At 46.6% G+C, this 26,557-nt stretch overlaps 1 protein-coding gene across 1 annotated transcript in view; it reads left to right on the forward strand.

The window, feature by feature from the left end:
* The window catches only part of NFXL1 (nuclear transcription factor, X-box binding like 1), a 716,350-nt gene that overhangs the window by 418,451 nt on the left and 271,342 nt on the right, over positions 1–26,557 (forward strand). The window contains exon 16 of the mRNA XM_085642145.1: positions 25,712–25,733. Within this exon, the coding sequence (XP_085498271.1) occupies positions 25,712–25,733 (22 nt within the window). The remainder of the gene's footprint in view (positions 1–25,711; positions 25,734–26,557) is intronic.

Consider the following 26,557-nt stretch of genomic DNA (forward strand, 5'->3'; position numbering starts at 1 on the left):
CCATCCTTGTTTAAATCACCTGATTTGATGCAGCTTATTAAGTATTTGACCACCCAATCCATTTCTGATGCTACAGTGGGTCCTCAATTTGGTCCTGACGTTCCTCTTATGGATTTTGTTACTCCTGACATCCTTAGGGTGGTCTTCCCCCAAACATTTTGCTGGCTTACCTTCACTTTTTGCTGAAAAGTTTTGTTGGCTTAAGGATTCTGAGCACTTTACCACTGCTGACCAGGGCTAAAGTGCATGTGTTTTCCCCCTAAACATGGTAACATTGGTATATACACAATTGACATATTTTATTTATTTGTCAGTCCCTTGTAAAGTAATATAACAAATATCCAGGGCCTGTAAATTAAATGCTTCAAGTGGGCCTGCAGCACTGATTGTGCCACCCACACAAGTAGTCCTTTAAACATGTCTCAGGCCTGCCACTGGAATGCCTGTGTGTACAGTTTTATGTCTACTTCAACTTGGCATTTAAAAGCATTTACCAAGCCTACAATTCCTCTTTAACTACATGTCACCCCTAAGGTAGGCCCGGTAGCCCATAGAGCAGGGTGCTATGTAAGTAAAAGGTAGAATATGTACTTTTCAGTTTTGCATGTCCTGGTAGTGAAAAACACCTACATTTGTTTTTCACTATTGTGAGTCCTACTCCTCTCTTAATACACATTTAATGTGTAATTCCTGATCAGAAAGGAGTGGCTAGATCATGTTTTGTATCTTTGGAATGCTAATGTAAAATTCTCTTTGCTGGCAATTTGACAACTATTTCAGAAATGACAATTTTAGAAAGTGCAAAGATTACTAGAGCTGTATGCTCTGGACAGGAACTGCACTACCTGTAGAACTCAAAAATGAGTATATAACAAACTTAACGTAACAAGTAAAATACTTGAGAGAACGGTTTACGTTACTATGACAAATGCTTGCAACTGTAGTGTCCAAAACAATACAAAATGTGTGACAAAGCAATAAAACGAGATTTCTTCTTGCTGAAGTGTTGTTTAATCACACTCCTTCTTGAGGCTTCAAAATCCAAAATTCAAGTTCATAGAAGAATGATCCAAATCAAATGTTGAAACAATATAGCAAAGCTTGATATGCGTTCCCAATGCATTTCGGGTGAACCACCTCAGGGACAGCACACCAAGTTCAAAAACGCTATTGATTACACGATTCACTTGGTATACGAGTTTAATTTGTGTGCACGCCAGCTGTTTTACTTGCCTCTTTCCAATTTTAGAAAGTGGGCATTTCTCTGCTTTTGCATTTTTGTGTGCCTGCAACCTGTCTCCAGTACACATCGGGGGTGGGTGACAGCTACAATGTCTGCATTCCCTCTAGATATCCACAACCACATGAAGGTTAAGTGTGTCTGAGTACACATCTGCATTCTGATGGCTGTTCCTAGGAAGGGAGGGAGTGGCTGACACACCTGAATAGGCACTGTCCTTTTCCCTCACAAAGGGCTGATTACTCCCTACTGATAGTCTGGAGCCAGGGCTGCAAAGAAAGGACATCTGTGCACTTCAAAGACCCTTCTTTGAAGTCACCCCCACTTCAAAGACACAACTTGGTATAAGTACTGGGTCTCTGACCCCACCAAATCAGAAACTTCTGAACCTGTAACTGAACTGATACTGTGCTAGGCTGCTGATCTGAAAGACCTGCTTTTCTTCTGTGCTGCCCTGCTGCTCTCTGACCCTGCTGAGGGAGAGCTTGACTCTGCCTTGCAACCAAAGTGATCTGCAAGGGCTTGTCTGCTTGCCTCCTGTTGCTTGAGACTCAGGGCTATGAAAGTCTCTACACCTGCTCCTGTGCCTAATTCACTGAAAGTGGACCCACATACTTGCACCAGAGAAATCGACACATCTCTATTCTACATGTAGCAGAACCAACGCATCAATCCTGTTGCGGGAGTAGAATTGGTGCATCGCTCTCAGAACCAACACATCGCCTTAAGAGCCCAAACGCATCTGAACTGCGCATTGCCACCACAGTCTCATGGAGACATCGACTCATCCCCTCGACTGCGTGGAGATACCCGGCGCATTGCAGTTCAGAACCAATGCCTCTTTGCTCTTCGTTTTTTCTTCGGAACTGACGCATCACCACCACTGCATGGAGAAAATCAACGCATCACCTAGACTGTGGGCTTGACCTTGATGCATCACTTATCTGTAGCCCGCATCACGCTTTTGTGACCGGGATCAAGGTACTCTGTTCACCAGACCTGCGTGGCTCTTGTCCTCAACCTGCCCTCCTTTGTGATCGGCCTGAACTGTTGACTTTGCGCCAGTCCAGCGTGAACAGGTTACCCCCATTGCCGCTTATTGTTGCTAAGCACTAGAAGTCTTTAAAAAAATTATAACTCAACTTCTACTCATTGGTTTTTTTGTTGTTTTGGTCTTGATATACTTATAAAAATATTGTCTATTTTTCTAAACCGGTGTGGAGTCTTTTTGTGGTGTTTACGTTGTGTTACTCTGTTTGTGTGACTCCGGAGACTTGTGTTCCTTCTTGCGATTGCTTCAGCTCGTCATTTGAGTGAACTCTAGGCACTGCCGGTGGAACACCCCTACACCACAATTTTTCTGGACAGACTGGTGCTGAGAAATCAGACATCCTTCTTATCGAAAGTCCAGGACTCCTTTTTATGTTGGACATTTGTAGGACGCTGGCTCTGTATATACTATACCAAAGTAATGTATAGTAATATATATACGCTCGAGGGAAGCCCAGCCTCCACCCACCTTCCGTTTATGTTTTACTCCAGGCGCAATTTCAACTGTCACAAACCTACCTATTATCTCCACGCGCCTTTGTTCACTGACCAGTCCAGTTTATACACAGATATTCAAAAGGAATTCCCTGACCATCTCTCATCCCTCAACTGGATCTTCAAATACTTTCCATATGTCACAGTTAAGGATCTCCCCCTCTCAACCTCCATCTGTCAATACTCTAGAATACTCCTAAGTCTGCTCCACCACTCATAAGGCTTCACCTTGGCCCATCACAGAATGGATATAGAGCTTTTCCATGCCGGTCGCCATGCCTTCACGGTCCACTACCCTCACAACCTCTCCAAAAATGCGGTCAAGAAGCACACACATAGGCTACTAAAAACCTGACACGAAACTTTTATCTCTGACTATAACTTCGGTGAAAATAGGGGCAAATTAACCAATGATTTGATCTTCCATACCAGAAAACGGGTACAATGGAGGAATGTCTTCCACCCCATGCTTCGGATAACAGTTACCAGGAAAACACAGTACGGCCTCAAACTTACAGCCTCGCCTTCGTCACTCTACAATGCGAATGCCACCATTTCCCTTTAAAATAACAGGATTATCCTATTCCAAGCTTCGGATGACAATTTAGCCAAGATGAATAATATCTTCCCGACCCTCAAGACAGCTGTTAATCCCTTCTCAGGCCTGTGGTGACCAAATCTGATCATAACCCCCCTCACTCCCGAAGCCAGCTTGGCCTTCCAGTTCCCTAACTTAGTATCATTAGCATCTACACAGCCTACATCACCTACAAACCAAGCAGCTACTGGACCTACAGTTCCTCACACCTCCCCAGGCTCTACACGGATCCAAACTGGATCCCTTGGTGAGGATCCCTCTCTATACTCCTCACCCCCTTCTTCCACTGGGAACCTCTGCTTGATCTACCCTAACACACCCCTGTCTCTGCCCTCATCCCATCTGCCACACACAAACCCTATCACCCACCATTCACCACCGGCTCCTCTCCTCTCCTCTCCTTAACAGAGACTCAACAAGACCACACTGCTTCATGCACTCCCTTTAACCTCCTCTATGCTACCTCGTTCCCTGCAGCGATAACACAAGGAACCCCCAGGAACCACCCAAACAACCCTTATCCAACTACCAAAAAACAGATTGGACCGCTCGTCTTGATGAGATCTCGTGTCACCTGCGTCTTCTCACAACTGTCGCACACACTTTTCCCAACACCTTTTAAACTTCACCCTCCCAAATGCCTCCTCTCGCCCCAGAAGATTTAAGGATAATCTATTGTCAAGTGAGAGCCTTGATCTACTCTTCTCTTATTCCCACCCTCTAGGCTCTGCCAAGTCCCTACCGGGGTCAAATCCAAACTATCTACGCTAGCCCTGACAGAAAACCTGTCTACAATCCCAGTGCTATAAATAGAGAAAACCTCAAGGGGGTTAACATTCTCCAGACTCCTACTCCCCAATTGACTGACCAACTGAAATGCGTACTTCTCAATTGCAGATCAACGAGTAAACATGCCACCGATATCTATGATCTCATCCTGACTAACGAACTGGATATCATTAACCTCACAGAAACTTGGCTAAATTGCTCCTCCTCTCCTACCCTGTACCTTCTAGTCCCCCCTAGTTATGACATAATTCGTATGGACAGATCCTTGAAACAGGGTGGAGGAATAGCCTTGTCGGTAGCAGAAGGGACCACGCATACAAGAGGGGTTTGAATGCTTTGGATTCTTTATTTAGTCCGAATGAAACATGCAGGGAATAAGCAATCCTAAAGATGTACTCTGACGGCGTCGTCTTCAGGGGATGGGATGTCTCCACCTTGGCGCTTGTACTCACAGGTTTCAATCTTTCAGGGCCAAAACAAAAGGAAAAGAACCAGTATTAGTGCTGGTTATAACCAGCCTATGGTAACGGGAGTGAGGAAGCACGCCCTCGGTGAGTAGGGAGTGTGGGGGAAGAGAGGACCGACGCCAGGGAAGGGAAGCGAGAAAGGCAGGGTGTGGGGCCTCACAGAACAGTTTAGCCACTTCGCACGTTTCCCGACTGCAGCGGTGGACCCGAACTTCCCTGCCCTGCTCCTGACTCCCCGAATCCTGGTACACACCTGTTGGAGCCACGTCCCTCCAGGGCCGTGGCTGGGCGCAGCGTCCTCCGGCTGTTCTCCTGGGATTTCCGACTCCCCGTGGTCAGCTCGTCTCATCCTTGCGTCTTCGGTACTCTGGGCTCCCTCAGCTTCCTCATTCCGGTCGTGGACACACCTCTCGCTGGTCTCACGTGTCTTATCCGGGCAGAGGCTGTAGTCGTCCGTCCCTTTGGGGGTGTGGAGAAATTAAAGGGCCAGTCCAGGGAGGTGTATTGGTGATCCCGGTCTCCCAGGTTGAAGTCTGCATCAGGCATCTGGAAGGGAGAGAGAGAGCCGTTTTGTTGCGAAGGTGATTCAGGACCCGAATCAGGGCTCGGCAGTAGTAGATTCCAACAAGCCTGTATACACAGAAACACACTCTCGGTCTCACAATCAGAAACCCCCACCCGATCGCCTGTGAATGTCTATGCATCACCATTTCGTGCAATACCCGCCCGGTCTGCAAATTACATGCATTCTACCACCCTCCGGGTGACAATCTTCCCTTCATTGAGCACTTGATGGAAATCATCCCTTCCAATGATGACCCTCTAGTTTCCCCTATCTTCCTGGGGGACTTTAACCTACACTGGTCTAACCCTATTGCTCACATAATGAACTGCCTCAAATCCTTCCTTTTGGATCAAGAGCTGACACAATTTTGTGATAGCTCAACTCACAACAAGGGTGAAACTCTGGACCTCATAATAGCTAAAGGTAGGACCATCATACTGGACTCCATTACCCCTTGCGATTGGACCGACCACTACTGCATCCTCTTCTTCATCAACAGGAAGGTGTCGGTAAAGGGGGTCCAGCCCAAGCAGACTTGAAGGATGTTCATATCCTCACTGATTTGTATATCGCCTCTATTTCTAGTGTCATGGATGCTACAGCCCCGTTACAGCACGAAAATGCCCCCCACAAAATTTCCAAACCTTGGTTGAACTCCAACCTAAACTCGGAATGCCGGAAATTGAGGGTGGCCGAAAAATCATGGAGATCCATATCATCCACTGAACATTTAATCCTTCTTAGAGCTATCAGGAATTCTTACAACAAAAAAATAAAGACTGCTAAAGCCAACTTCTTCAGATCCCAACTTAATCAACCTAACAACCGCCCTAAGAATTTTTTTAACTCATTAAACAACAATCGGTCAAGGCACTCAGCCGTCATGACCTTGGTGACGGCTCTCCTACGTGTGACGATTTAGCCGCCTTCTTCTCCCAGAAAACTAACAGCATCAATTTGGACATTGAATCAAAGAGGGCTCTTCTCCCAGTTTATGAAACCTCTGCCCCACCTACCCACCAAGAGCCACTCAGCCCCCCAGTTTAAGTCTCAAAAACAATGCATTCTGGCACACCTTTAGTCACCTCAGTGAAAGTGACATCTACAACACACTTCTTGCAATCAATTCGTCTAACCACTTCAGTGACCCTCTTCCAGCTCCCCTCTTCAAGGAAATACCAACCTCCATCCTCCCTTATGGTCCAAGATCGTCAACGCTTCATCAGTGCAAGGCACGATCTCCGACTGTCTAAAAACAGCACAGGTTTCCCCCATTCTAAAAAAACCTAACGCAGACACCTCCGATCTGAACAACTTCCGTCCCATTTCCAACTTCCCCACTCTGGCAACTGGCAAAACTTCTTTAAAAATGTGTGCTAATTCAACTCTGTTCACACCTTGAGAAATTCCAATTATTGGATCATAATCAATCTGGTTTCAGGAGAGGGCACACACCGAATCTGCACTCACCGACATTATGGATGACATCTTAAAGTTCCTAGACCTTAATGAATCTTGCTTATTGGCCCTCCTTAACTTAGCTTCTGCCTTCAACACTGTGAACCATAACAAACTACTATCTACTCTAGAACACAGGATGGGGTTATCAGGATCGGTATTGAATTGGTTCACTTCCTTCCTTCAAAAGACATCCCAAAGTATCAAGATGAATCACTCTCTTTCTCAGCCCTGTACAGTAACTAAGGGGGTTCCACAGGGGACCGCCCTATCACCCATTCTGTTCAATTTATTCTTGGAACCATTAGCAAATGCCCTGAACTCCGCAAACATTCTTTTTCATATGTATGCGGATGACACTCAACTTTATCTGAAAATCTCCTCCCCACAAGACATCATCTCACTCAACTCAATACTAATGAACACTCAAAGCTGGCTCACTGACAACTACCTCATGCTCAACACATCCAAAACTGAATTCCTTCTCATCGCTCCCCATAATCACATTCCCAAGATTGACCTTTGGATGAAACACCTCACAGCCTTCAACGGCTCCCCCCACATTATTGATTCAGCGAAATCCCTCAGAATCACGCTAGACATGCACTTGAATATGAAGAACCACATCAGCAATGCAACCAAGGGAGCTAAACATCAGTTGAGTTTAGTTAATAATTCCTTCCACAGAAAGACTTCAAATTGGTAGTACATGCTCTAGTTCTGCCAAGACTAGACTACGGTAGACTACGGTAGTTCTACGCTATGTGGTCTCCCCAAACAGAGCCTGGCCCATCTAAGGGCTTCCCTTAATGCCGCAGACTGATTACTGGGACAAAAATAAAAGAACACATATCCCCAGCCCTAAACTGGTTACCCTACAAGGCCAGAATTCAGATAAAGATTGCCTGCATGACACACAAAGCCCTTCATTTCAGGACCCCCATCTATCTGGCTTATAAACTAGAACTATCAGGGAGCTGTAAAGCGTCACAAAGTGCAATTACAATGCTCCTGAAACCGCAGATTTTCCACAAAAAGAGATCGAGTAACAGGGTCTTCTCTTGTATCGCTCCAAAGATTTGGAACTCTCTCCTCCGGAAATCCGTACAATCTCCTCCACTGCTTCCTTCAAAAAGGAAGTGAGAAAAATCCTAATGCTCATTTTCCTGCCTGAATAGACCTTAGGTACTAGACTCTCTTACTGCACTCTATTTGGTCATCTCGATTGGATTGACTTGTGACATGGTTATATACCTGGGAATAACATCGTTAACCAGCATTGTACATTCATATGTTCGAATGTTCCTCACCCATTACGGTATCCTTATGTGAAGAGTTCCGATACCTACAGGAGTCTTGCACTCGTCATGCATAATTATGTAACGATTATTTTGCCTCCCAATACTGTATCCCTCCTACCCAAAATTGTGAAGTGCTCTGATACCAGTAAGGTCACGTTCATGCTATACAAAACTTTATAAATGAAAAGAGGGTGTGTTAAGCGTTCATTGCATTCACTCACTCAAGACTGATGGCACACACTCAAACTGAATCTAGACCAATTATGTAAGTATAAAAAGATATACTTGTATGTTATTTTGTTGAACCAAGCAGGCTATGGCACAGGTAAGTAAGAACACTTTCAAATGCAAAGTTGTCCACAGAACTGCAATTGTGGTTTGTATTGGAATCGTTTACATGTTTCTATTACTTTTAAAACAGTTCAAAATACAGTGAGATTCCTTTCGATTACCCTTGTATTATTTTTTAGGTACTTTTAGATCTTGAGGTGATATGCGGATAGGGTCTTGATGTGATAGGCTGGTGTCACTTACAGGTAAGTACAACAATTCTTAAATTAAAGCACAGTTACTTTCTTTTCATACAAAAGTTCAACTCAAGAAATTTCTAGGAACAAAACATCACAACATTGGTCCCTTTGGGGAAAAGAAGGTCATCGGTTTGCAGGTAAGTAAACGACCTGCAAGAATAGCTTTTGGCGGGAAGAACCAAGGTTCCCCAAGGTTCATGTATGCACTCAAATTGCACCACCAGCGGCACTGGGGCGGCTGGGTGCAGCGTGCAGGGGCCCAATGTTAGTCAATTGGGCTAAGGGGTCCTTCGGTCAGGGACTGCTTGCGAGCAGGCCACTTAACTTTATGAGCAAAGCTCCTGGGGTAGAGACCAGCACTGCAGGGGCCACCAATCAGCACAGGAACTGCACCACCAGCAGCACTGGGGCGGCTGGGTGCAGAGTGAGAAGGAGGCGTTTTGCCCCTGTGGATTACAATGGGGATCTCTGGTTCGGCAGAGATGGTGCGGGCCTGGGCATGGAGGCTTCCTGGAGGCGACCACCAGCTGGAGAGGTAAGTTGGGTTCTGGGGGATGCCTGGACACCGTCGGTTGAGCAAGCCAAGGCTGTGGGGAATCAGGTCCAGGGTTGTCTTTTGGTGTTGGGTTACCAGCTCCGATGGGACCCTTCAGGTTGAGGCTGCAGTTGTCGACTTGAAGCTTGAGGGAGGTCAAAGATCACCAGATCAGAATCGCTGGCGAGACCTCCTTGTGGTGCTGGTCCTCTCAAACTTGGGCTGTGGGCGTCAGGTGCAGAGTGGTGTAAAATTATGATGCCTCCTGGATCAGGATTCTGTGGGTGAGTCTTTTGTTGAGCAAATCCGGTGCTTATGGGAGAGAGAGCCTTACATTTGGTTGCAGGGCAGGTCCTCTGGGTTCTAGGGGGCTGCTGACTGCTGGACACACTGGGTTTTCACTTTAGTCAGGTCAGAGTCGGGACAGGTAGATAGAACTGGGGCCAAAGCAGTTGGTGTCCTCTTCTTCCTGGGTCAGCACGGCTCTTCTGTCCTTCTTTCTTCCTCAAATTTGAGGAGACAAGGTTCAGGGTCGCCCCTAAATACTAAATTTAGGGGAGGTAAAGGGGATTGGAGGTTGGGAACAATGGGTCCCTTCCTTAGGGTGGGTACCCCCCCTATTATGCCACACTCAAATGGGAGGGGGCATGAGCATCTTCTTAATTGGCTGGGTCCCCTCATCCTCGAGATGGAGGGGACTGAGATGTGTGCTTTACCGCGCCTCCCCCACCTGAGGTGTTGGGTTGGCAAAGTTGGGCACACCTCTCCTCCTAGCTTGGTTTTCCCTGCCGATTCTCCCACCCAAAGTGGGGGCAGAACCGGTGGGAATCAGTTGCTGGAGGCAGCAAAAGGCAGGGACATCTTACAAATGTGGCTGGCCTTTGAAGCTTCCACTTCGTGGACCAAACCCATCCTGGGGAAGGAGGCATGACACCTCTGCCCAGCATGGGCTTTGTTTCTGGACCCAGAGAGTGGAGGCCCTCTACCCAAGGGTCCAGAAACCTGTCTGATGGTGGCAAATGCCATTTAGGAACCACACCAGGGCTGGTTGTTGTTTCAGGGGGCATCTCTAAGAGGCCCTCTGTGTGCATTTTACATTAAATCCCACACTGGCATCAGTGTGGGTTTAATGTGCTGAGAAGTTTGCTACCAAACGTCTCAGTTTTTAGTAAAGCCATTATGGAGCTGTGGAGTTCGTAATGACTAACTCCCAGACCATATACTCTTTATAGCTTTTCTACACTTACAATGTCGAAGAATGGGCTTGGACACTGTAGGGGTACATGGCTTATGCCACTGTACCCTCACCTTGGGACTAATGCACCTTGCTAGAGGGGTGACTTACCTATACCCCAGACAGTGGGTTGCAGACATGGCACACAGGGATGTGTGCCATGTTGACTCTTCACTTTTCTCTGTCCAAAACACGCAGCCTGCAATGGGTTTGTGTGTGCGTGTGTGTGTGCGTGTGTGTTAGTGTGTGTGTTAGTGTGTTAGTGTGTGTGTTAGTGTGTCAGTGTGTGTGTTAGTTGAGGTACAGGGCCATTAATGGTGGCGCACTGGGTGCTGCAGCCCTTAGAGGCCTTCCCTGGTCAGAGTGCCCTAGGTACCCATGGTACCATTTACAAGGGGCTTACCTGTGGCCAGATATGAGCCAATTAGGGCTACAAAGTGCAGCTTTGGGAAAGAACACAGGCCCTGGAAACCTAATTGACTGGTACCCAGGGCACATCAAGTCACGTTGTATCAGATGTCAGGCAAAAAGTGGGGGGTAGCCATGCAAAAAAGGGCACTTTCCCACAACAATCCATCACTCTTCCAGTATTATTTACCCTGCCACACCCCTTGAAAGAGGATGAGAGACTCCATCGGCTGGACCACAAAAGGGTTTTAAGTTTTTACATCGATCACACTAAAGAATATAGGTTGGACACTCCGCTATTTGTCGGGTTCTCTGGGGCAAAGAAAGACAAGGCATTGCAGCAAAGGACTCTATCAAGGTGGATAGTCCTCTGCATGAAGATCTGCAGCATATTCGCCAAAAAGCATCCTTGATCGGGTCTATGAACCCCTTCTGTTAGGATTATGGCTGCAACCACTGTGTTGGTGAGCAAAGTGTCTGTCTTGGAAATCTGCCAGCCTGTGTCATGGCCATCAGTGCACATGTTCACAAAGCACTGCTGTTACACCTGACTGCCTTTGGTGTGCCCTTCCCTCCAACTTTTTGCCTTCTCAATCAATCCATCAGGGGTTGATAAAGTGAAACTACTCACCTGTGAGGGTCTCAAGGCACTGGGGGGGGAGGTGGGGAGCATATCCGTGTAAGTGCTGTGGTCATTCAAAGAGCCAGGTCTTGAGGTCCTTCCTGAACTGGGGTAGCATGGGAGATGGAGGGGTAAGGTGTTCCAGGTCTTGGCAGCGAGGAAGGAGAAGGTCTTTCCTCCGGTTCTGGTCTTGCGGATCTGTGGGACGGTAGTGAGGGCGAGCTGGAGGGAGCCGAGGTGTCTTTTGGATGCATGGAAGGAGAGGCTGCTGTTCAGTTATAATGGTCCGGCATTGTGGAGGGCCTTGTAAGCGTGGGTAAGGAGTTTGAAGGTTATTTTTCTGTCTGACGGGAGCCAGTGATGTTAGCAGGGGTGTTGAGTGATGTGACTGTGCCAGGGGAGGTCGAGGACCAGTCTGGCTGCAGCATTCTGGAGCTTGCGGAGGTTTTTCTGGGTAACGCCAGCGTAGAGTGCGTTGCCGTAGTCGAGTCTGCAGCTAATGAGCGTGAGTGACGTTCTTTCTGGATTCATTGTGGATCCATCTGAGGGTCTTTTACAGTAGGTGGAGGGTATTGAAACAGCCCGAGGATACTGAGTTGATATGGCAGTGCATAGTGAGCGATGCATCTAGTATGATGCATTGTTTTCATGCATGGTCCGTCAGGATGGGGGGTGGGGTTCCTAGCACAGAGGGCAACCAGGTATCATTCCATGCGGAAGGGGTGGATCCCAGGATGAGGACTTCTGTCTTGTCCGAGTTGAGCTGAAGGCAGCTGTTCTTCATCCAGGTGGCAATGGCTTTCATCCCTTCTTGGAAGTTATGCCTGGTGAAGTGGGGTTCATTGGTGAGGGAGAGGATCAGCTGTGTGTTGTTAGCGTAGGAGACGATGTTGAGTCTGTGGTTCCTGAGGGGGGCTTTGTAGACGATGAGGGTGGAGCTGAGAGAGGAGCTCTGGGGCACTCCGCAGTTGGTCTCTGTCGGTTCCGAGAGGTATGGCGGACGTCTAACGTGTTGTGTTCTGCCTGTGAGGAAGGATCGGATCTAGTCGAGGGCCTTGTCGTGTATGCCGGCGTCGTGGACTCTAGTGATTAGGGTGTGGTGGAAGACTGTGTTGAATGCTGCCAAGAGGTCCAGGACAATGAGGGCTGCGGTTTCGCCCTGGTCGAGGAGGGAGCGGATGTCATTGGTGGCAGAGAAGAGGGCTGTCTCGATGCTGTGATTGCTTCGGAAACCGGATTGGGAGATGTCCAGGATGTCGTTTGTTTCGATAAAGTCGGCTAGTTGGTTGTTGATGGCTTTTTCGATGACTTTGGCTGGGAAGGGGAGCAGGGAGATGGACCTAAAGTTCTTAAGGTCTGTCGGGTCTGCAGAGGGTTTCTTCAGGAGTGGGTTGATTTCGGTGCGTTTCCAGTTGTTGGGTAGGAAGCGTTCTCGAGGGAGCAGTTGATGGTTCAGCGTAGCTCGGGTGAGATTGTGGGGGCGTCTGAGGAAGATGCAGTGCGGGCAGGGGTCCGATGGTGCTCAGAAGTGGATGCCTTTCATGGTCCTTAGGGTGTCATCATTGGTGAGTAAGGTCCAACTGTGCAGCCTGTTGGTGGGCCTCAGTTGAGAAGGTTGCTGATGCGGTGGGGAGGTCCTGGTTGTCAGAGTTGTTATAGATCCTCTTGATCTTGTGGTGGAAGAAGATGCAGAGTCTGTTGCAGAGGTCTTGGTTGGGTGGAATGCCTGTGGTTTCGCTGTTGGGTTTGGCAAATTCCTTGATGATGGTGAAGAGTTCTTTGCTGTTGTGTGCATTGGTGTTGATTCTGTCTTGAAAGGCCTTTTTCCATGTGCTTTTGGTGAGGTCGTGGTGTGTGGTGTGCGGTGTGGCTGCTTTGAAGGCAGTGTGGGCTTCCGGGGTTTTGTGGTTCCTCCATGTCTTTTTGAGTCATCTTCATCTACAGGGGCGTCTGGATTCCGGAGGGCAGGCGTGAACCAGCTTGCTTTCCTGAGGTGTTTGCCGGTGGCTTTCTTGAGGGGGGCCAGGGTGTCAGCCCAGTTTGCAATCCATTGGTGAAGGTTGCCTGCTGTAGCGTGGTGTTGGCGTCGGAGGTTGGCGGTGGTGAGCTGGTCCTCAGCGCCCTTGTTCCACCTTCTGTGGGGGAAACAGTGGGCGTGCCTGGATGCGGTGGGTTTGTTGTAGTAGAAATGGATACAGTGGTGGTACATCCAGAGAAGTTTCGTGGTGTGGCTGTAGGAGACCCTGTTTCCTGCAGCAAAGACTGGGTCGAGTATGTGCCCTGCTGTGTGCGTTGGGGCGGTGACTAGCTGTTTCAGTCCTACGTTGGTGAAATCTCTGGGAGGGAGGTGGTGTTTGGATCATTGTGGTTGTCCAGGTGGAAGTTGAGGTCCCGAGTAGGATGTAGTCTGTGGATGTGAGGGCCTGTGATGAGGTCGATGATGGCGTCGGTGAATGGAGAGTGGGGGCCTGGGTGGTCTGTAGACGAGGGTGCCATGGAGGGTGGATTTTGGGTTGGTGTGGATCGGGAAGTCCAGGTGCTCCATGTGGTTTGTGGGGTCGTCTGGGTGGGTGGTCAGGCAGAGGGTGCTTTTGTGTTTTGTGTACAATGGCGTTGCCTCCTCTTGGCCGGTTGGGGCGGGCCTTGTGGATGTTCTTGGGATGGCGATGTCTGGTGCTGAGCTGCCATTCATCCAGGTTTCCGTAAGGAAGGTGACATCGGGTGAGGAGGCGTCAAGGAAGTCCTAGATCTCTGTGGCATGTTTGTGGACAGGATCGTATGTTACAGAGGATACAGTTGAGCCGTTTGGGCATGGTGAGGGTCGGTTGGTTGGGTGATGGAGCTGAGGTATGGAGGTGGGTGAAGGTGGTGCGGCAGTGAACGCAGAAGAGAGGGCTGTGGGTGTTGCTCGGCGTTGAGAACCGGCAGTTGTTGTTGGGTCCAGGGTTGTGATCTTGGAGGCTGCAGAAGTCGTAGCGGAGGCGGTTCAGGAGGCCAGGGTTCCCTAGAGCTGGTCATTCGGGGAGTGGACGGGCGCAAACAGGCTTGACTTTGGCACGCCCTCTGCGTGGGCCGCCATTAAGTAGGGTGAGGGCGGGTCAGCTGGGAGGCGGGAAGCAGGGCGTGGGAACGATGCAATGGAGGTGGGAGGGGCCGCGGGGGCAGCAGCTGGAAAAGGCCGAAGGACGCACAGGGGAAAAGAAAAGGGGGCATAGATAAAGAAAAAGAAAAACAGGCAAAAACAGAAAAACAGGCACAGAGAAGGAGAAGTGGCAAAAGGCGGGGAAAAGGCAGAGAAGAAAGACAGAGGCCAGAAAAGCAGAATGCTTTCCCACTGGACCACCAGGGATAAGGTGCAGGCAGGAGCCTGCTGATGAAGAAGGTCCTTGAACATCCTGACACAGAGGTCAGAGCGCGCTCGTGGCAGCACTTAGCTGGTGAAGCTGCACAGGAGGAGAGTAGTTTTACTGACTGTCAGTGGGCTTGCTCTTCTTGCCACACAGTGGCCGCCATTAAGTAGGGTGAGGGTGGGCCAGCTTGGAGGCAGGAAGCTGGGAGCTGGAATGACGCACTGGAGGGGAGAGGGACCATGGGGGCAGCAGCAGCGGGAAAAGGCTGAAAGAGGCGTGGGGCAAAAAAACTGAAAGAAGCGTGAGGTAAAAAAAACGGGGGCACAGAAAAAGAAAACATGCAAAAACAGAAAAATGGCACAGAGAAGTAGGAAAGGCAGAAGGAAAAAAGTCAGAGAAGAAAGACAGAGGGCAGAACAGCAGAAGAGCAGAAAGCTCTCCCTCTGGACCACCAGGGATGAGGCTCAGACGGGAGCCTGTGGGTGGAGGAGTGCCTCGAACACCCTGAAACAGAGGTCAGAGCGCGCTCGGGGCAGCACTTAGCCTGTGGAGCTGCGCAGGAGGAGAGCAGTTTCACTGACTTGCTTTCTCTGCTCCTGTTTTCTGAATTTCGTTTTTGTTGGCGTTTGGACTCTCTGCATTTAACCACTGCTAACCAGAACTAAAGGGTTTGTTCTCCCTCCTTTAAACCTGGTAACATCGGATTAGATCAAATTACCACATTTTAATTTACTTGCTTGTCCTAAGTAAAATTGTGCTACATGTACCAGGGCCTGTAAATTGAAATCTGCTTGGGAGTATGCAGCAATTGTTGTGCCATCCACTTAAGTAACCCTTTAAACATGTCTCAGGCATGCCATTGCTGCCTGTGTGCAGTTTTAAACTGCTAATTTGACCTACCAAAAATGTACCTTTTTCCAGAGCAAAACCTCTTTTTAACACATATGTCACCCCTATGGGAGGCCCTAAGGTAGGAAATTGTGTTTTTAAGTTTTACATGTCCTGGTTAAAAAAACTCCCAGATATGTTTTTTGCTACCGTGAGACCTACCTCTCCCATAGATTGGCATCGGGTTACCTGGTTACATTTAATAAGTGCTAATGTTTGATTGGGAACAGATAGTAATGTCATGTTTGGTCTAAAAAATGTAATTTAAAATCCTCTTTAGTGGTAAAATCACAATTCTGAAAATGTCACTTTTAGAAAGTTGAATATAATTAGTAATGGAGCTTCGTCAGGTTCCAAACTAGAGTGCACTGCCCCAAAAACAATTCCTCCAACAAACTTGATTCTGAACTTTTTTCTTTATTTAAATCCGTTTTGTTGTTTCCAAATTGTAATGCATGATCACTTGATGCCCATATGTGATGTAAGTATCGTACTCCATATTCACCGAATGCCCATCCAGGCCTTTCGTTTTAACAACAACTGGGGATTCACCCCTCCTTGTAGCGTGACGTTAACTTAATGATAAAACCCAATGCATTTAGGGCAGCATGTGCCCTTCCTCAGGGGTAGCTGTAATGAGACAAATAGAAGAAATCACCAGTTTATCTAGTTCCAAGATATCTTATGCTTCTTAAGATATTCTACATTATGCCTGCCATCTGACCTTCGCTTACATATAAGTCATAAAAAAAGTAAAAAACATTGAAATAAAATGGGAAACATGTAAACCTTGTGTAAAGCAAATAAATGAATAAATAATAAGATCATTGCTAAACTCTTCAATGAGCTATATCCTTGTGTCCTTGCTCAAACCTCCCCCCAATTACGTAACTACCAACCTAGATGCATTAATGATATCAAACTCAAGGTGCATTTAAAACCCAAATTTACCTTATGTGCATGCCAAAAGTTAACGATATCGGAACTGAATGTGCCAGCTAACCAAGCTTTAACGCTTCTGGTGCTTTTAAAACGAATCGCTGACGTACAAGCGTAAAACTAAACAAAATGCTAAAAGTGACCCCTTCGTGCCTCAAACTCGTAAATCCGGTAAGCAGCCCGATGAACACAAAACATGTGTGATAGCAGCATTGGAAAACATAAACCTAACAGACTCAAAATTATATAATTATATGAGTACGTATATGGATATTTGCCATTGCAGTCAATAAATGAGCAACCGTACAACTTAACAAAATACTAAAAATGTCCCCTTCATGCTTCAAACTCATAAATCAAGTGAACAGCATAATAAGCACAAAACATGCATAATAGTGACATCAAAAACATAATCCTAACACAGGCTAAAAAATACAGAAACATATGAGAATGTAAATAAATGTTCGCTATTTCAGTCAATGATCTCTTTGTTTATTAAGCAACTTTTATACCATTACGTGTCTGCAGCCTGGGTCACATGACTGTAAATAGCTGGCAGTTGGCCGTTGTGTATTCCTCACAGACAGTGAGGCAAAAGGGTACTGGGCATTGGCAGGATGAGTCAACCTGCTAGGATGGGAGCGTGGAGCTGTTCCCTGCTCCTCTTACAATTCAAGGGGCTGCCTCTAGCACACTCACAAAGAAACTTGACACTAGGCTTTGTCACCCTAAAGGATGACAATTTCTAGAACCAGATAGTGGGGGGATAGCCAAGACGTTTCTCCCACTTTATAGGATGGCATGAGGTATTATTACTGGACCCTCAGACCAACTCTTCAGTACACTCCTAGACCTACAGAGGGCCCCCTAAAGCACTGCCTTGTACTTCAGAGGACTGCTCTGCTGCTTGAGGCCTGCTTTGTACCTCAGAGGACTGCCCTGCTGCTACCATAGGACTGCTCTGTTGCTTGAGACCTGCCTTGTTACTATATCTCAGGACTACCAGAGTGACTTCAAGGGCTAGTTGGCTTGACCCCTGTGTGAGCTACAGGGAAATTACAAGCTACAGAGAAATAAGCTCCAGAGACCTTGAATCCTGCACCAGGCCTCTGCCTGAAGTGAGTCCTGACCCCCACCCCACCCCCCGCCCACCCGCCCAAGTGTTACCCAACCAGTCCTGGAGCCTTGGAAGTCTTGCTAAAGATGCTTTTCCAGCCAAAACCTGAAACTGGGGACTTGGAACATTGCTAACCAAAAAATGGCTAGAGACTGGGATCTTCCTGCTCACTGACCTGTCCAAATTGCATCGCTGGTTGCCTGACTTCGTGACAGCTCCTGCTGCGTTCTTCTTTGCAGTAGAAATCCTGTTCAGCGGGATCTCTCGTGGGGCCCTCGTCGGCTAGAGCCTACAACTTCATCCCGCTTGAGATTTTCGACTTCCAAAAAAGTGACGGAGTACACAACGTAAAAGTTTTAGCCACAACTTTGTCCAAGGGCTGTCTTGCCCTGCTGAACATTATCTTCTCAGGAACTTCAACATTTCTTGTAAATCCTAAGGTAAGCCAAGACCGGACTCAATCCACCCAGTGTAGCCGAACTGCACTCCATTGCAGTTGGCTTTAACTTTTCACTTTGCGACAGTCTCACATGACCAGATACCAGTGATTGGCGATTTGATCATTTGGGCACTATATTTAAATGAAATCTTTAAAAATACATAACTCTGAATCTATTGACTGCATTTAATTTGTTTTGGTGGCATTTTATTCATTAACATTTACTGTATGTTTCTTGATTGGTTTGGGATTTTTCCGTTCTGTTTTTACTTCTACACAGTACTTCTAAGTTAAGCCACACTGCGTTCGTGCCAAGCTACCAGAGGATTAAGCTCAGATTAGTTCAGTGACTTTTGTGGTTCATCCTGACAGGAGTTGTAGTTGTTGCTTGAGAAGGGTCTTCACCCCACCAATGAAAAACCCAATTTCCTACAACTACTATCTTAACAGCCAGGTCTAACCGGAAGGGCATTTCACCCATTTGGTCCTGCAAAGCTTTTTGTCCTGAGTCCACTCCACAGACCCTACACCATGGCAGGTTCTGCTTTGTAATCTATTCCAAAGGGGAGGAATCTGTAGTTAGAAGTTTCCATCAGAAGAACAAGGTACTAACCTCCAGTAATGCTTTTTCTTGTGGATACTCTAACCACATATTCTTCACTGTCTTCTCACTTCCCTAATCTGAGGAGTGGCCTCTTTTTACCATCTGATAAGATCCCATATTAGAGATCTGCACAGTGATATTAACAATTGCTTTCTGCTCTGTGTCCGAGGACATTGAAAGAGTTGAGCAATAAACTAGCATTGGTGTACAGGTGTGGCTCTTACATGCAGCTGCTCTCCGTCACTTCTTGGGGTTGACCGAAGTCAGTGTGGAGCTGCATGGCACCACCTAGCAGTTTATTAGAGCACTGCTAAGAAATTTCCCAGATTGAGTATGGCACCTGTAAAAATTTTAAAGGCGAGAAAAAAGCAGTTAGATGGTACATCCACCAGAAATAGCGTTACAGAACTTGATCTTCGGTGTGTTGGGTGTGACCTTAATGGCTCATAGGCAGGAAAGTGCAACATATATTGCTGTCCGACGGAAGAAGCAAAGAGAGAACTAGGGTTCGGTGTGAGGGTAGAGGGTGGTGGGTGAGCATTAACAGACCTGCTGGGCCCTCCATAGCAGGAGAGTGGAGTGGCCCAGCGGGGTAAGAGAGACAAGAGCTGGAAGACGGCAAACATGACCAGCTCAGCACTCGCAAATGGGAAGAGTGCTGAGCAGGGTAAGACTCACTTTATGTTAGAGGGTGTGTCACTTTCCACTCCCTGACTATTTGCCTTCCTACCCTCCCCAGCAATGCCCAGACCCACTGAAGAGGCACACATGAATTCCACAAGCAATAAGCACTCTTGAATTTCATGCAGTGCACTTGGATTGGCTGAATTGCCAATAATGCTCAAATTCCTGGTCACCTTACCCATTATATCTTTTCCATGATGTGACGACTCCCAGTATATGTTCAGCCATGGGACTGGCTGTCTTGAAATTTACAGCGGTCTCCTCTGGTGGCCTCTGCCTCCAGTGCATTACTGTCATGAAGAGAGGAAAATGCTTCTGGCAATAGCTCTGCAATATGTGAGGAAACCCTTCGGGAGCCACCAGGAATGCACAAGCATGCCTTTTCAGTGCGCACAATAAATTCTTCCCAATCAAGTTGTATAACCATAGCACCCAACATGTGGGCTGAGCCACAGCTCCTCTCTCTAGTATTCCTGGTAGTTATTTGTTTTTTGGTTGATCACTGAAGGTCTTGTGACTGCCTCACTGTTACTCCGCACCTAAAACATACTGGCCAAAATTGATTTAGTTTACCTCTGACCCAAAATCAGATCAGCTCTGAACTGTGCTTAAAATGGTTAAATCCAAGAACCCGCTTCTGCTGCAGGAAGCTGTGGCTGTGTGGTATTTTAACGCTCAGGCAATGATGCAGACGAATTGTTTTACATGAAAATAAATGTTGTTTTTAGCTAGTGCTTGTTATCGCCTCTCACTGTTGAATTTTACTCGGATGGCATTTTTTTTTCTGTAATCATTTTCAAATAAATAAATAATAATCACAATGGTAAAATGATAATGGACACAGGAAAACTAACAAATAATAAAACATGAGCAATACAAAGGAAGTAGTAAACAACAAGTTGCTCAATTGCATTACCGTGGAAGTCGCAGTGAAGCTGAAAAGAAATACAGCATTTGTTTGACGGTAATTACCCTGGCTATATTTCCCTATCACTGGCACTAAAGCATAATTGAAATGCTGCTTGACAGTAGTACCAGCAGAGCTTTAAACTAGGCAGAACAGCAATTTACTTGCTGTGGGATATTTTATTTTAACAAAATAATTGTTTTTAACTATGAAATCATTGTACTCCTTTAGGAGTGCACTTCCAGTGGGTAGGTTTCGATATATGCTGGTCAGACTTCATTCAATACAAGCAGTGAATTTGGTCTAAAAGTTTTGGTAGCCAATTTTGGTTATAATTTTCTGTAATTCCTGACGCGTTTTAAAAGCAGATTGAATGTACCCCTGACACCGGAGGGCCTGTATCTCCCTTCCCTTCCCTCACCACTTCTCTGCAGGAATTAGGAAAGAAAGAGTGCTACTGCTGGGACGTGTCATGTGTAGCCTCAATTAGTGGATGTTCTGGAAATTGGGGATGTAGCAGTGGGAAATCCCAAGAAAGTTCCATAAGAATTGAAAACAAAGCTTTAGACCTTCATATCAAAGTCACTAGAATCAAATCTGCCAGTTGACGTCTATACTGGCCAATAGAATACAGATGGGGTGGGTGGAAGACTTAATTCAGGCCCCATTCCAAATCCTGGTGAAAAGCCTCTGGTTCTGGCTTTCAACCTTAGAGGACTAGAAGTTGAGCTTTAATCCAGGATGCACATATCTACTTGAATGCCAGTCCATAATAGCAGAGTACTCATTTAATTTCAGTGACTGATCACTGGAGTCTTTCAGGAATCTTGAGTTCCAGTTGGAAACAAACTGCTCTACTACCTGAAATTCTCAGCGGTTAACGAGAACCTCTTCTCCAGACAAAAGTGGCAAAAAATCCTGTCTGTGACGAGGTCATAAGGGAATGCCTGATTAATCCTATACAAACCTGCACAATGGAAATCTGACCATTACAATGTGGTTTTTTTTGCACACACTCCTGGGAAACAATTTCTGATGTTAAGATCATGATATTCATGCTACCAAAACAATTGATATAGTGAACTGCCAAAACATGATCTGTTCTGAAGATGGTGAAGCAATGGCCCTGTCCTTCAGATGACACCTAGCCACAAGGGAGGCAGCTTAAAGCTCAGCTCATGACCACTTTCCATCCAATAGATTGTTTTCCAAACAGAATGCCTCATCCTAGCACGGTGCAAAAAGGTCTTTCCAGACCATGGTTCCATGTGGTTCAGCTACCATTAAATCTTGGTTCTGGCATCATCTGACCGTCTTCTCTTCCTTCTCCAAGTACCAGAGAGATGTAGTGTTTGGGGGACCTGGTAGTAGAGCGGTCTGAAAACAATCCCCTGAATGGAGTAGGACAGTACACAAACAACAATTGATGGACAGAATGCAGAACAATGTCATACATTCACCCCAGTACAGAGATCTGGGCCTAAATCCCTCGTTTTTTTGCTCACCATGCCATTCCAGTTTGAACCCAGCCATATGCAAATCAGTCTTGACCCTGTGCCCCATGGGAACAGCCCAGCCCGAACTGCCAAGCCAGGTCCTCCCTGGACTGGAAACAAGCATCCTAGGACCGGTTTCGGGCTTTCAGCCCTCGTCAGCCAGGATAGCCTGATTCCAGTGGCATGGAGAGCAAGGGACTCACGTCTGAGCATACCCTTCCCACTCGGGGTGACAAATGCAAAAACAACAATTGATGGACAGAATGCAGAACAATGTCATACATTCACCCCAGTACAGAGATCTGGGCCTAAATCCATCGTTTTTTTGCTCACCATGCCATTCCAGTTTGAACCCAGCCATATGCAAACCAGTCTGGAGTAGGACAGTAATCTGACAAATTTCCCGGGAGCTGTAAGGTTGCTGATACCAAATAAACTACCATGCTTAGGAATTTCATATTGCTTTTGGGAATTACATCTGATTTCTTCCAAATGATCAGAACTCCCGGAGCCTGAAGGAGCTCCACTGGCTCTTGCATCCATGTATTAAAAGCATCTTGTTCCTGGACCATCAAAATAATATTGTCAAAATAAGCCATCTTTCTGACCCACGGTGATCATTTGCTTCATGAAGTTCCTTGAGCATAATGGACAAATGACAGCCCGAACGAGGGTTCCTTAAGCTCCCATAGTAGTCCCTTCCATGAGAACTGGAGGAACCCTGTTGATGGGGATCATACAGATGTGCCGACAGGCCCACTTCCTTCACATCTCTTCATACTATCCAGTTTTCTAATAGAATTTCTCTCAAACGTTGGCTCCCCTTTATCTTGAAGTGCCTATCAAGCAGCTGTGCATTGAACTCCATTAAGTTTATTACAGGCCATAGCATCTTTTCTTTTTTTACCACCAAGATATTGCTCAAACAGCAGTCTGGAATAAAAATGATGGTGAATAGTATCTTTGGTTTCCCACTTTAGGTTCCTATGATTCTTTCAAATTTGCTCTTCACAGGAAACATTGATGGGCCTTAGATGTACCAGCTGTGCACGGAATCTGTAAAACTCTATCCCTGAACCCCAGACTGTCTCTATCGCCCATGCATCATTTGTGATCTTTCTTTACCTGTAAAGAAACTGCCTCCCTGACTCCTACTTGGGAAGGTCAAGGGCTCACCTGTAAAGATTCCTGTACTTTGGCAAGTGACTCGGTTGAAACGTCCATGGGCGTATTTTGTACTTTTTGTGTGCCCCCATGAGTTGTTGAATTGTCCATGACTGAATGACTAACCTCTGCCACATTCGACCTCTAAAAATGACAGGGACAAAAAGCTTGCACATGGAAGACTGCACCGTGTCACATTTTGTGAAGTTTTTTGCAAATCTTGCTCTTTAATGAATGCTTCCACCAAAGACCATACTTGGATGTCCTGCTAGCCTCCGTGGAAGCATGATGCCTCAATTTTTTATCAACTCAAACGTTAGAGTGCTCCTTGTGCAGACCCAGAGAGCACCTACAGATTTATTTGAAATATTGCTTTTTTGGCCATTTCGGCCACACTCCGTATCTTTGCAAGCAGACCCAAAATGTCTTACAGTTTATTCTATCATGTCTGTCAGGACCTTACAGTCTTTGCAGTCCTTTGAAAACATGCCCATATAATTTAAGACTGTGGTGCAAATCTAGGATACAGATGCACCCGTGAATCCTATTGAGGGTATGGACATCCAGCATGTAGGTGGTTTATGTTGTGTCTGTCAAGAGGCTAACTTAGACGTAACTGGACCATAGGGTGCAATAAGACATTCAAAGGTGTCTGAGACACAATGTCAAACATGTCCCTCAATTGCTGCAGCCTATGATCTCTGCCGAGGGATTGTGCAAATTTGTTTTCTCACCTATATCTCTTTCTAACACACACCAGAATGGCCCCGTTAGATTCCTCTTATGAGTCCTCAGAGGGACAGTCATCTGAATTGTCCTCCTTATCGTGCAAGAGTGACTTTATTATTAGCTATGTTATTATTGAAAATGATGACTAGGACCTAGGTGATCCTCCTGGTCACCTACTTAACCACTGGTCCATTTAACTGTTTTTATGATCTGATAGAGACATCTAGCCACAGAGTCCTTAACTTTGGATTCTCTCCAGGCGCCAGTCTGGATCCGGAATTTTTTGAAGCAGTACCTCTGCGCCATGGGGGACGGCGTTGTATGGCTCTGCAGTGAGGTTTCCAGATATGACATCAGTGGAGCCATATAAGTCCCCTCTGGCGCGTGGACGTCAGTTTCTTTTCCACGTTGTAACGCAGATCTGGGGAAGCGGTTCCTCGAGTCGTTTTTTTCTCGACCTACTTCGACACCTAGAGTCAGTGGACCAGTGTGCCATTGTCAAATGTCGACAGGTTTCAAACCTTGTGGGGCTTGTAGCTGACATATGTCGGTGACGGATCTGCATACGATTTGTAGGTGGTGTCTTGGTGAGCACCACGTTGCCGAGGATTGTGGTTCCTGCTAGAAGCTAAAACCAAAGTCGTTGAAGGAGCAGCGTTTGAAGTTGAAGGTGGCGCACGTATTGCGATCCTCGGAGGCTTCCCAGCCTTGGCTTCATCGTACCGGGAAAAAAAATTGCAGGGTCGATCTAGGAGCCAAAGCCAGTCTGGAGGACGTCGTTCTCCAGGGAAGTCGAAACGTAAGGGGCGGTTGAAGTTGCAACATTCTCGGACTTCACCATGTGGATACTCCGTCTCCCTTTGCTCCTCCCGCTCGACGGCTGAGGAAGCCGTGCACGTCTCCGCACTGTATCTCCCCGTATTTCCGGGAGCCGGTGCATCAATAGCTGAGATGAGGGGAAATTATGATTCCTTACACATCTTTAGGACCTCATCGCCCTCTGGAGCGCCTCAAGACCTAAGGAGGTGAGTGGGGCGCCATTGGAGGATTTGTCCTTGATGATGGTTGGGCCATCAGAGTTGATGGATTGACGCCGGTCCGCGTCGGCTGACGTCACTTTAGCGCAGGCTAACAGTCCTTTGGGATCTTTGCCTACGACGCCGGTCTTTGATCAACTGATTCCGATATTGACCACGGCGGCACAGGTCAAAGTCGCCTCTCCTCCCCCAGTCGACGTCGTGATGGTGCTGCTTCGGCATCATACGGCGTCTGATGCGGATTTAGCTGTGCAAACTGAAGGATTGTACAATTTGTGGCCACTTTTCAGGAAGAGGCGTTAGGAGGTCCATCTGTATCGGGTGGGACAGTACTTCTTCAGGCCATTCCTGACATTCGAGTGGTGGAGGACAGCTCTTCATGAGGTTAGTGGGCTATATTCTTCGCCAGCGTAGGGGGTTGCTTCCTCCCCCTAGTTTTGCCTTGGAGGCAAGTTCCTCTTTTGCAGACATGCTGATGAAAGTGGCTGCTGTTTTAGACTTGTCACTGCCCACGGTGCAGAGGTCTGCAGACCCTTTGTTAGAAATCCTTTTCCAGGGACAGATGGGAAAAGATCCTGTCCTCCTGTATAGTGAGGCCATATTTGGCGTTTTATTAGGTGCTTGGACCAAGCCTGAGTGGGGGGTGTCATTGGAGAGCATGATGGGGTAGAAGGGTACAAGCTTGGCTGAGGCATGCACAGTTAGATGGCGATGATAAAGGGATACTGAGAAGGAGAGATGTAATTCCACCAGATAATACTGTGCACTGCTGGTGTTAGATTTTCTGCAGTATTTTTCCTATGGAGGTTCATTGTGTTTAGAAATGGAGTCTAGGTTACTAATAAGTAGCTGAGACACATGAGAGAATTAAACCACTATAATTCCTTATGTTGATTTCAGACATTTCGTGTGATCCCAGGCTTGTGGATGACCACACCATATTTGCTTAGTTGCGCACTTAGAGCTAATGTAACACTATTGTAACATAAGCATAAGAAAATTGCTGTCAAGGGTTATGGGTCAATAGACTAAAAGTAAACCTTTTTTCTCATTGTTTTCTTACAGGGAATGTCTGGGAAAGCATGAGGTGAGTTGTTGACCACTTTTTTCCTACAAAAACTGTTTATTCATTCCACCGATTTCTTTTTTTAAGTGTACATATTCAAAGTTAAAAGGTCTGGCAGCCACTGCTTGAGGATATAAAATGGAATGGTTAGTATGAATATAGCCAGCCTGTGTGACTGGGAAGGGAGGAAACAACCACCGCAAACTAAGTAGTCTCTAGGCCGATCAGAATGATCCAGTTTATTTTAATTCTCGATATAGCATTATTTTTTGTGACTTGTGCGTTTTAGCTCACAGGTTTTTCAGATCTGGGAATTGAGGCATAGGGAGACCTTTCTGTAGTGGGGAAGCTAGGATGAATTAAGATAGTGCATGTTCGTGCCCAAGCCCTAAAGCTAGTTACCCTGCCTTTCCTCCATAGCACGCAGCCCAGGCTTCCCATGATGTTGAGCTTGAACTCCGAGCCTGTGACTGCTAGAGCATTTCTTAGTCAGATCAGTTCAGTCGTGAACTTTCTAATGTACAAAACACCTAATAGGGGCATGGGTGTTGTGTTTCGAGGCAAAGCTGAAGGATCAAAAGTAACGATTCTCTGAAAGAGTAACCGGATGGAACAGGATAGCAAGTCTAGCTTCCTTTGAAGTGAGGGGCATCATCATTTCTTAGCAGTTTTTATTCCGGATCACTAATAAAAAATAAAAAAAACGATATGGAAATTATATTTTTATTCTACTTATTGGAGTCTCTGAATCCCTCCGTTTCCTACAATTATAATAAAGGTAGCAAATCAATATGACATTGGAGAAATTAATTTGGCATTATTAACCCGACTCTTGTTTGTTGAAT

Source organism: Triturus cristatus, chromosome 2_2, assembly GCF_964204655.1.
Source record: "Triturus cristatus chromosome 2_2, aTriCri1.1, whole genome shotgun sequence".
NCBI lineage: Eukaryota > Metazoa > Chordata > Amphibia > Caudata > Salamandridae > Triturus > Triturus cristatus.